Here is a 12,297-nt window from a genome sequence, read left to right as displayed (position 1 = left end):
TTCTAGTTTGAATTATCAGATGAACAATGGTGGAGTTATCTAGCCTGCAAATGTCCCAGGACCAGTTTATTTTAGGTTAGAACTTGGGGAGTCTGTTGTCTGTGGTGTGGGACAATCCTGACCGCTTTTAAACACACACACACACACACACACACACACACACACACCTCTGTCAGTCAGGTGATAGTACTCTGATGGGAGTGATCTTGGCAGATGGATGGGTGGTAGTGTGGGGTTTGATTCTGTGTTGGCTGCTCATTCCAGTTCTCGTGCTGGGAACTGGTGTGGGCAACCAAAGCAGCTGGATTTAAACCATGCTCACCAGTTGATATTGTAATGAATAGAATAACCACCATGATATAGTAATCTTTTTCTTGGTTATCATTGACATGTGACTTTTTTTTTACTCAGTATATATGTGATAAACAGCAGACTTGCCATTGTTGTTCTTGACTGGTTTAGCGAGCTGTCCTTAATTGCTACCTTACTATAACTGACATTATACTTCAAAAATGGTCACTTGGTTGACCACCAGAGTTTGAATCCAGACACCCAGCCTATGTTTTATGGACCACGTACATAACCACCAAGGACAATGCTACTCCGTTTGGGAAGGCAAGCGAATTGCAGCTCCTACCACTGCTGCTGCGTTATGTCAGCGCCTCCTACTTTTGCTCGTTGCTGAATGTCTGGACCATTTTTATTGTCTGCTCCTGTGCGTGTGGTTTTATATGTCTATAAAAACACAGTGGTTCTTTGATTCATTTCTCAGTATTGGCCCTGTGGTACTATAAGGAAGCCTCTTGGTGCATTGACATGTAATTTAGGTTAACACCTAAGGAGGCTAGTGCTTTGCATGTTTCAAGAGAGACAAATGATTGCAATCCATAGAAATGAAAACCAGGAGGGTATCGCTGTAGAGCAGTGCTCAGTATGGAATGTCTGGAGGCTTCCAGCTAAAACACAGTTAGAAAGCGGGGTTGTAATTTCATAGGTTCCTCTTTGCTAAGTTTGTTTCAAACAAACATCACTCTTTGAACAGGAACATTCTGATCTGTGTTGATGTTTAACAATTTCAACTAAAATACTCTGTAGCCAAGGAAAATGCCAGTTGGTATTCTCTGCTGCAAACACTGCTGTCCTTGATATGCTTCATCTGTCTTTGTGTGAAACAGTTTATTGACATCTTCTTGTTTCTTCTGGAGTGGAATGCTGGGAGTGTAGGCTGGAGTGGAGAATACTTGCATGTCTCCTGAAAGACACTTTGCTTTCAACAAACAGTACCATTGTTTTGAAAATCTGTAGCCTGTAAAGTTGACTGCATTGGGCTTGGTGTTCAGATGTGAAAACATGAGAATTCAAACTGGCTGGCTTATCTGAAACCATCATTTGCAGCAAAGCAAAGGAATGCATTCTTCATCCTTCTTGCTTCGGATTTTCAAGTTGCATGAACGGAACTGGCCTTGCATTGTTACACTATGTGGTGATCTGAAAACAAAGGATCTTGCTCAATGAGGACCAAAGCTGTAAGCAACACTCGCAACGGGAGAAGAAAAGCAAACTTAAAAAAGGGTAAACTATCATATCAGAATGCAAGCTATGGTTTGTTGCTGTTTGTGTGGTGGAAGTTTGAGAAAATGGCACACTGCAATTCAGTCCTTAAAAGGCATCTGATTCCAGGTCACTTTCTTTAAAAATAAACAGGACTTCATTCAAGTAAAAGTTGTTAGGATAGATCATAACATAGGCTCTGTTTCCCACTTTTAAGTGAGAATTCTGATATTTTTAAAAAATTGTGTTCTTGCACTAGAAATTTAGAAAATGTAACTTTATTTAATTACCATTGACTTACAAAGATAAAACATGATTTTAAGTGCAATAGCCATTTTAATAATTTCTGGTGGTTTTAAGCATGTTGCTTGGTGATATCATTAACATGCAGCTGTAATAATATATAAACTCATACATCTTTAAAACACTTTAAAATATTATCTGGATGAGATGTCTTCTGTGGCTGGGTTTAAGCAGCCAATGGGTCGTTTTTGTTTTTTGCTGAGTAGACTTACTGAATTTTGATTTTAAGGTTGAAACTGAAATAATGTTCATGTACATTTGGTTGCTAACATGGATGGTTTTAGTGAGCAATAACACTGTAGAATAGTTAACTTTTGGTTGCACTGCAGGGCATGGACTTTTTGCTCATATTTCTTAGTGTTTCTGTATAAGTAGTATTAAGCTATTGGTGGAGGAATGACAGAAGTAACTATAGAAGGAAAAGATCCTCTTCTATGGGTATATTTTATCTTACCTATATCCATTCTTTCCACCAGGTCAGGGCAGGCAGAAGGTAGAGCACATGTTGCTGTTGGATATCAAAACCATTTGCAGTAGATTGTAAAGGTGTCATTTTATTACTCAATAATACAAAGTAAAAAATAAAAATAAATCAGTTTTGTTATGTTATTTCTCAACTTCTGTGTTCCTTACTTGTTATATAGGGTTAATAACAATAATAAAATTATTTATATTCCACCCTCCCCGGCCAAAGCCAGGCTCAGAGTGGCTAACAACAAGTAAAAATAGCACAGTGTACATAAAATCACACAATTAAAATACATTTTAAAATTGCTAACTGATTGCATTTGTCTAGGCCTTTGTGCAGCCCTTCTGGTCAGTTATGAATTCTTGTAGAATCACTGGTCTGTAGCAATTCAACTGCAGGTTTCTGCAGTTTATCCCAGTGTGTATCTCATGGGTTATAACAGGTAATTAGCCGAACCCCTTGCATCATTATTTTGCATCCTGCTGCAGAATCTAGCTTTTGCTTTTGCACTCTGTTCTTGTTGGTGGACCTTCAGTTCTAATAAAAAACAAAATCCCGCAAATCTGAAGGTGATTCATAGCTGCTCTAAGGAGCTGTCTCCCATTCAAACCCCAGCTTTAGCAAGGATTCTGCATTCTGTGCCTTTGGCAAATGTCCCGAGTTGTTATTTTAATCACTTGTAAGAACTTTTTCAAAGTGATGTTGCAGAAGCCAAACATCTGTTTATAAGGGCCTGCAGTTTCAGTGGCTTAAGTGTATGAACTCTGCACAGTGGAATGTAGAAGCAAGAAGGAATTTGAATGATGTGATGGGAAATAAAAAATGATCTTCAATTTCCTGACTGCTAGGTAACCCCTGCAGTACCAAATGAGTCACTGGAGGAAGATATCTACCCCCCCCCCAACTCTTCTTTTGGCCTGTGCACTAGAACAATACACTGTTCACTACTAATTACCGTACTTCACTTCTCCCTCAGTAGTTGGAAGTGTCACAAAACGTTCATATTTAGGGAGATTTGACAATTGTACTTGAGACCAGAGTGTGCAAATCATCTGTTTCTCCTCTCTTAGCAAGCATTTTGTAATAGTTCAGCCGCTTAAATATCCTGTCCCACACCTTGGGTAATTAAGAACAATGTCCTTTTTACCCTTTTCTTGTATAAGTGTTGGTCAACAACTGGGTGCTTCTGGCTTCCTTGTTGCCTGGTGCCTGAGCTCTGTGTCCCTGCTCCGGGGTCTTTGCAGAAGTAATTTTGCCCAGGCTATGGCAAGGCTTGACGTCTGCAGGCAGGGTTACCCAATTGCAGCCTTTTCTGTTCTATATTGGGGAGCTACTTTACATCATACAGCTCTACTAGTGTCTGTGGTGGTTCCTAGTAAGAGTCTGGTGCAAGGGAAAGCAGTGAGCAAAATTGGGGGTACTGGAAGCCCTCTCCATATTGCTCTGCTGAGCTTGTACAAGCTCTGCTGTGCTTGTACCTAGAAGGAATAGCAAACAGCATCTTTCTAGTCCTTTTTTACCTTCTCTATTAAGCAGCAGTGAATAATTACAGAATACTTCCCTGTTTAACAGTCATGTCTGCAGAATCAAAGTGAAGGGAATTGTGGCGACTCTTAATCTTTGCCCTTTTAGTAAGATTTGAAAAACTAAAATCTCCATACTTTTATACCAAGAATTCATTTTATTAAATTGCAGCAGTAAGGTTAAATGATGGAACAAAGGTTGTGAGAATAATAGTTGAGGCAGGGGAGGACAACTTGAAGCATGGTGCTGATGTAACTGTCCCATGGTTAGGAGATTTGGAATAATATGTTGTGTGTGTGTGTGTGTGTGTGTGTGTGTGTGTGCGCGCGCGCGCACGCGTGCTCACATGCACCTGTGTCTGAGAGAGAAAGAGATATCTATCTATCATCCATCTATCATCTATCTATCTATCATCTATCTATCTATCTATCTATCTATCTATCTATCTATCTATCATCTATCTATCTATCATCTATCTATCTATCTATCTATCTATCTATCATCTATCATCTATCTATCTCTGTCTGTCTATCTATCTATCTATCATCTATCTATCTATCTCTATCTATCTATCTATCTATCTATCTATCTATCTATCTATCTATCTATATCTATCTATCTATCTATCATCTATATCATCTATCTATCTATCTATCTATCTATCTATCTATCTATCTCTGTGTGGTTTTATACAGGTTTTGCTGTCTCCTTTGTTTAGAAAATAGCCCCAATAGCCCCATCTTCTAGTTAATGCCCAGACTGCTGCTTTCGGCTCCTAAATAAGCAAGGAGGCTAAATTTAAGCTCTTATTTTTTTATTTAAAAAAACACAACGCCCAATTAAGTATGCACTATGTTTCTCGTAACCAATTTAGAATAGACTATGAGCTGCAAAGAGATCCTCTGGCTCGATTCATAACTGTCAGTCCAATCAAACTTGCCTGAGTTTATGTATTGGTTTTAGGAAAAGCTTTGGAGCTTTTGCAATAGCTCTCCATCCCAGAGGGCATGGCTTGTGTGGGTGGCTGTGAGATCACTTGCACAGTAGTTACAGGCAGCTGCCAAACTGCGGACTGTGGATCTCTTGTATGCTGTTTTCAGGATTACAGCTGTGCTGATCTTGGTGGAGCATTTTTGAATTGGTCCAGTATCTCTTTTATATAATGACAGAAATAACAAGAGGAAAGAGGTTTAAGAAAACACAATCCTCAACCTCTTTTCCACCTCCAAGACCTGTATTTTAACCTTGCATTCAGCATGGGACCCACTTCTCTTTAGTACTTTCACTTTATATTGGCCATGTTTCTCCTGCTGCTTCTTGAGTGACTTGGATGCGAGGGAGGATATGGCTCTTGTGCCTTTTAATAGTTGCATCCAAGAGGGAATTTGGACTGGTGCAACTTGTCACGTAGGAGTAAGAGAAGCTGCATCTGCTCAAATCTCCACTTTGGTGCATCTACGAAAAGTAAATAAAATCTGTGCTTTTCTTGTCTCTCTTTTCTTAAGCAGGAGCTGCAAACGGAAAACTATGGTGCCATAATACTATAACCACCCTGACTCACCAGTCAGAAAACACTGCTTTTGCAGAAACTTTTTATACTTGACTTCAAGGTCTCGATCTGGCGCTTTGAAAACTGATTAATACCAAATTTGAAAACATGTAAATCATTTTCCTATGTGAGAATGGAATTCTTCCCTCCTCCCAACTTCTCTTAATGCATACTTTAATTTCTGTCAATTTCTTGTTGCTTTTAATAAATCTCATGCGAGGCTGGATTAGCATAAAATTAAACTGTCAAAGTGGCTTGCAAGAAAGCTTATGCTGATGATTGCCAAAAGTAAGGAGGATTATTTCATGTCTCTGAGTGTGTGATTTTTGTGTGTGATAAATGTAGCAAGTTATCAAACGCTATGGGGCATGTCAGATTTTATTACTGTTCCACATGCCGTAGGGAAAAGAAAGCAGAATCTTGTTACAAATCTTTCACTTAAAACAACAATACACTGCATATTCTAAATATTTTTTACCCTAGATTTTTAAATTAGACTTGTAAAACATGAGTATTTTGGGTTTGCTCTGTTGTGATTCTGGTCAAGTCTTTTCCTAAGTGTATGCCTTAGGGTGGGCTGATTTTAAATCATCCAGAAAAAGTTACTCATTTAAGTAGTTTCCCAATGTGCAATCTGTGTGTTCTGCAAACATGCATACGACTTAAGTTGTATCTCACCAAAGACTCCTGCGTAAGCTTAGCAGTCATGAAATAAGAGGAGATGCCCTCTTGTGGATCAATGATGGGTTAAATCAGTGGTTTTCAACCAGTGTGGTGGCATCCTGGGGTGCCTTGAAAGATGGTCAGGGGTGTTGCAGGCAACACTGGCCTCTGTCCTTCTCTCCCTCCTCGGATGCCCTCTTGTGTCTCTGCCCCCCAAAGGTTTGCACAGCTGTTTATTGCAGCAGCCCTTGCTATAAGCTCTTCAGGTGAATGGTGCCTCTGAGTGGCATATCTCTTTGGGGGTGAATCTCAGAGACAAGGGACAACAGCACCAGCTGCCCAGAGGACTCCCAAGGAGAGGGGAGAGGAGGATGAGGGAACACTCTGCAAGGGAAGGGTGACATAACTGGGCTCCTGAGCCCCATAGGGGTGCCGGAGAAAGATTGTAGTTGGTTAAGGAAGCCATGGACTCAAAAAGGTTGAAAAACTCTGGGTTAAGTAACAGGAAAGTCAGGGTACAAATTAGTAGGGAGGGATGTCAGAGGTGAAGGGTCTCCCAAGTCTCAGTATTTTAACTTGTTCATAAATGATCTAGAGTTAGAGGCAAGCAGTGAAGTGGTCAAGTTTGCTGATGATACTAACTTGTTCAGGGTTGCTAAAACAAAAGAAACTTGTGAAGGACATCTCCAGACTGCGTGAATGGGCAATAAAAAGGCAAATCAATTCAGTGCAAACAAGTGTAAAGTGATGCATGTTGGGGCAATTTTTTAAAATTCTCATAACATTAGAATTCATCAACACCCATTGGAAGACTAAGGACAGATATTTTGTCTTCACACAGTAAACTGTGGAATTCACTCCCACAAGAAGCAGTGATAACCATCAACTTGGCTGGTTACTGTCCGAGGCAGTATGCTTCTAAATACCAGTTGCTTGAAACCCAGGAGAGAGGAGTGCTGTTGCACTCAGATCCTGCTTGCTGGTTTTCCATAGGCATCTGGTTGGCTTTGGATGCTGGACCAGGATGCTGGACCAGATGGGACACTGGCCTGATGCTTCTGGCTCTTATGTTCTCACGTTTGTTGGATTGTATTTAATGTAGTGTTAAGGAGAATGTTTGGTTGGTGTGTAGAGTCAGTGGTGAAGTTCTGATAAGTGCTGCTGCATGTACTGGAGTGGTACCATCTCATGCTTTGTAAGTGGGGCATGTTTGCCCCAAAGGATGCCCACATCTGAAAGAGAGAGAGAGGAACTTCTCTCCTTAGCTGCAAATAAATGAACCACAGTGGAACATTGGGTTATGGCGGGGATCCGTTCCGAGGCCCCGCTGCAACCCGAAAATGATGCACATCGAAGCGCTGCACATGCATGAGGTGCGAACCCTGAAGTAACCCGTTCTGGTACTTCCAAGTTTGCCGCGGACATTCACCAAAGCGGACGCAAGCAGAGGCAGATGCAGAATGAGGTTTGACTATAGTTTGAAAGTGGACCTTGGTGTACCTCCCGTCTGTTAAACAGAGTTAGCCAGTGGCCTCATACATACAATTTGCCTGCTCACAAGGTGGAGCACAACAGGGGAGAGCAGAACTTGGAAGGATTCAATGGATACAGATTAGTAACTCTGTTCATGTTCTGCTTCACTTACAAGAGGCAAATCTTTCTTAGCGTTGCCATGTGGGAGGATATGTAGCTACAAATGTAGCATGCCAAGCCTTAACCTCTGCATCTTTTTCTCCAGCAAAGGGCATTCATTATTTCTGTAGCACCACCAGTTCTGAATATTTTTATGCACCTGGAAAAAGAATTCCAGGCCCTGCAGAGTTTATAGTATGAAAATGAATGCAACAACAAATACTTGACTGGGATGCGGGGGGAGATGGTGTGTCAACTCCAAGAGAGGAACTAATTTGCTCCTCTGCAGTCCTTTTTACTGTTACACTGCACTGAGCTAAACCAAAGTGTGGCTTAGCATGCTGTCCAAGCCTGTGGTTAAGATATCTCATCACTAACCACAGTTGGAGTGCAAGTTAAGATGACACATTAAGCCAAACCTTGGATTAATTTATCGCGACACAGGAGTGAAAAAGAACCGGGAGAAGCAGAATGGCTGTGGGCTCCTCTCCAGACTCCCACACATTTGTGAAGTTTCCCTAACTCACAGTTGGATTTACTGTGTTGTGCGAACCAGCTCATCTCTGATGTCTGCCTGGGTCTTGCATTACATGGGTGGCTGCTACTGAAAACAACCACCATCACATTTCTGCCTCTTTTCTCCCAGCAGTATTTTGAAATACCAAAGAAAGGGACACAGTGTCTGCCCATCATTGTGGGAGTTTGCCGACTCCATGCTGCTGGCTGCTAAGGTTGCAGGAACAAGAACACTCTTGATAAGACTTCATGGTGTCTGTTACATTGTTAGATGTTCCTGAGGTGAGAGCAGAAAGGGATCTGGGACTGCTGCTTTGAGCAATTGCTTTAACTTATTCACTATGATAAGTGAAATCTCTAATCCACATTCCTTATTAAAATCAGGTTAAATGTCTTGAGACATCCAACAGGGCTTTGTATTAATGACACCGCTATCTGGAACGTCTTCCCAAATGCAGCTGGTGTCCATCTAACTTGTTTCACAATCAAATAAATACTTTTTTAATCAAGGAAGGCATTTCTGAGCCGTTGGATCTTATTACTTAATGCTGCTGCTTAATTTTTACTCTGAAAATTACTTTAAGATTTATGTCTTTGGCTATATCTTTTTTATAGTACGATTGCTGGGTTGATTAATTGATTACTTTGATGGTGATTTATGTTGTACGTCTCTTCAAGTATCTTGAAACCAGAGAATGAGACAAATAGATTTTACAAATAAGCAATATTTTTGTGGAAACGTGTGTTGGGTGGAAGAATAGTCTTCAGTATTGTCCTATATATCTTAGAACACGGAGTGTTATCCAATCTTGGGTCCCCAGATGTTGCTGGATTGCAACCTCCTCCTCCAAAGCCAGCTTGACCAATGGCCACCAGGGATGGAGGGAGTTGTTGTCCAACAATATCTGGGGACTAAAAAGTGGGGGAAACCACTTAAGCATCCATTGATTCAGTAGGTCTTGTTGGGAATGCACATCTATTTAAATCAGGATTGGGTATTCACAGACCTGGAAGCCAAATGTTGATCTCCAGGACTCTCTTAGGTCACATCTTCTCACTATACTCACTCTGCACCCCACTTTGAGTGCCTGAAATGTGTTCTTGAAATGTTGTGCCGCCGTTTCCTTTCTTGCATGGATAATGTATAAGTGTGTGTGTTTGTGTGTGTTTGTGTGTGTTTGTGTGTGTTTGTGTGTGTTTGTGTGTGTGTGTGTGTGTGTGTGAGAGAGAGAGAGAGAGAGAGAGAGAGAGAGAGACTTTTGTGTGGTTGGAATGCGCATTACTGTGCACAGAGGTGAGTGTTGCATCTGTTGCTCAACCTGCTTTTGCTTCTGGCTCCACACACCACTGGCATGTGCCCCACCCTCTCTCGAAGGTTGCCCACAATGGAATGCCACCTTTGGACTGAAAAGGTATCCCTACTCTGAATTTAAGCCCTACTTGGGAAACAGCCCTATTTATTTTTGTTGAGCTGTCGTCGTACTCATTTCATGCAACGTGTGCAGTTTTTCTCTGAACTTTACAATTAGGACTCTTGTTAAGTTAAAGGTCATGTCTACACCATACTTAAGGGACGCGGGTAGCGCTGTGGGTTAAACCACAGAGTCTAGGACTTGCCGATCAGAAGGTTGGCAGTTCGAATTCCTGCGATGGGGTGAGCTCCCGTTGCTCTGTCCCAGCTCCTGCCAACCTAGCAGTTCGAAAGCACATCAAAGTGCAAGTAGATAAATAGGTACCGCTCTGGCGGGAAGGTAAACGGCATTTCTGTGCACTGCTCTGGTTCACCAGAAGCGGCTTAGTCATGATGGCCACTAAAACGAGATGAGCGCCGCAACCTCAGAGTCGGCCATGACTGGACCTAATGGTCAGGGGTCCCTTTAGCTTTAGCTGTACACCATACTTAGAATTGATGGAGTCACAGAATTGTAGAGTTGGAGGGACCCCATGGGTCATCTTGTTCAACCCCCCTGTGATGCAGGAATCTTTAGGAGACCGCTCACAAAGCTACAATTCTCAGCACCCACAGCAAATTACAGTTTCCAGGATTCTTTGAGAGAAGTCATGACTGTCCAAGTGGCATAGGAGTACTTTAAATATATGGAGTGGATGTGAGCATAGAAGAAGTTGCTTCATTTAAAAGGTCCAGGAGCAGAGCTTAAGCTGATGACCTCCCTCTTGCCCCCGCCAAGTGTGTAACTGTCAAGAGAGAAAGAGGGAGTCCCACCAGTGTGGGAAAAAGAAGCAAGTCTCACTGTGCAGAAGCATGTATGCAGGCTTCTGCTAAACTTGTTGAACTACAGGTAGGATTTCCTACCTGATGACCTATATAGGATGTTGGCAGCATTCAGAATTAGCCAGGTGCCGGGCACATTTTGCACCTGGCTATTGGCCACTTACGACCAATTGAAGATGCCTGGGTGCCAGGATGGTGCCTGATGTCTCCACCATCTGGCTGGTGTCTAGCAGCAGGGATTGTGTTGTTATTCTATGGCACGAGTCAGATTTTAGCTGGAGCTGTCAATATACACAATTCATTTTCAGCTTTGTAATGTTGTAAAAGAAGCAGTGGGAGGCACCTAAACATTTTGTTAGTGTGCCTGTAACCTAGGTTTAAGGGGCCGTATGGTGAATAGCTTTTAAATTTCAGTTTCTAACACTGGGTGTTGGATACGGGAGAATTTCCATGGCTGCAACCTCTTGTGTTTGTCATCTTTGAGGTCTACACATGAGCTTATTTTTCACAGTTCCCCCCTCTCAACCTGGGCTGATATGTACAAGATGGAAAGAGAAACAGAGATGCGGATATTCCAGAAAAATAGATGCCGGAAAATTTCTCACTGATTCCAATGTCCTGGAAAATATATGATCGGACTAATTCTGCCAGGAATATAGTAAGCCTGAGCCCTCAGTTCCAGGGAGCCCACTAAGCTAAATCCCACCCTGAGACTAGGAGGTTTCTGGTTCAAGCTCCCGAGTCCCTGACACCCAGGGTATCCCTGATCCTTCTTTGCATTACTTGCATTCAGGTCTTCTCTCTCTCTCTCTCTCTCTCTCTCTCTCTCTCTCTCTCTCTCCCTCCCCCTCCTTTCCTTTCCTTTTGAACATAAATGGAAATATTCCACGAGATGAAGCTGACCCCAGAAAAAGTGACGTGAGCTTTCCACTTCCTGAAGAACAGGGAGTGAAACTGCTGACTGGCCCTAGGCATGTTTTGTTTCCGCCTCTTTCCCTCACCCCATCATTTTCTAACGCAATTTTCAGCAGGAGTTTCCTCCAGCTGCCTCCAGCTGCAACGATCAACTTGTTTGGCTGTAATCAGTCCAGTTAGCCTTGTGATGCATTAAGTAAATAGAGTTTTAGGTGACAAGATGAATAGTTATTACTCTGGAATCAACACTTTGGGCAGCAGCATAACAACAAGTAAGATGCAAGTGAGAACAAGGCAGGTTGCTATCACCTTTGTTCTCTGAACACAGTCTGCTTTAGCAAAGCATAGTAATGATTTCTTTCTGCATGCTAGAAGGTTATGAAATGAATGGAGAGCTTTTCACCTTGAGAATAATAGAACCTTTGATAAATTTAACGCTTGCCTATTTGATATCACGTCCGATTGCCAACTTTTTAATCTTAACCATGCACAGGTTAGCTTTAGCAGTTAATGTAGGATGAATAGTAGATAATTGCCTGATTTTGTTGCTTATTATGTGGTGTGTTCCTTTAACTTTTGGCACATTCTGGAATGTACCAAGTAATTGTGGTGTAGCTGCTGATGTATTACGTTTGGCACTGGGAGAGTTCTTGGTCCAAGTCTCCTTTCCAAAGAAGCTCATTGTTTGGGCTTTGACAAGTCACTAATGTGCAGTTTAATCTCCTTTGCAAGGCTATTTTGAGGATAAAATGGGTCAACTTGCATATGGTACTCTGAGGTTCCTGCAGGAAAGAGTAGGATATGGTAATCATCTCGTTTGTTTAACAGATAGAAGGCTCCTTCACAGCTACACGCAACCGGCCCCTAGAACCACAGTGGCCTGCTGCCAAATCCCATTGCCACAGGGACCATGCTTTTTTGCTTCTAGGGAAATGAGAGCCA

The 12,297-nt window shown here is 42.0% G+C and overlaps 1 protein-coding gene across 8 annotated transcripts in view; it reads left to right on the top strand.

The window, feature by feature from the left end:
* The window catches only part of USP6NL (USP6 N-terminal like), a 145,115-nt gene that overhangs the window by 51,360 nt on the left and 81,458 nt on the right, over positions 1–12,297 (top strand). Inside the window, exon 1 of one of the 8 annotated variants that reach the window (XM_081209933.1) lies at positions 1,152–1,572. The exons of the other annotated variants lie outside the window; for them this stretch is intronic. Coding sequence (XP_081066059.1) covers positions 1,512–1,572 — 61 coding nt within the window. The 5' untranslated portion in view covers positions 1,152–1,511. Of the gene's footprint in view, positions 1–1,151; positions 1,573–12,297 lie in introns of those variants that run through there. 8 annotated transcript variants of the gene reach the window in all.

This window comes from Podarcis bocagei, assembly GCF_964188305.1.
Source record: "Podarcis bocagei genome assembly, chromosome: 10".
Taxonomy (NCBI): domain Eukaryota; kingdom Metazoa; phylum Chordata; class Lepidosauria; order Squamata; family Lacertidae; genus Podarcis; species Podarcis bocagei.
This window is presented reverse-complemented; position numbering and strand designations above follow the sequence as displayed.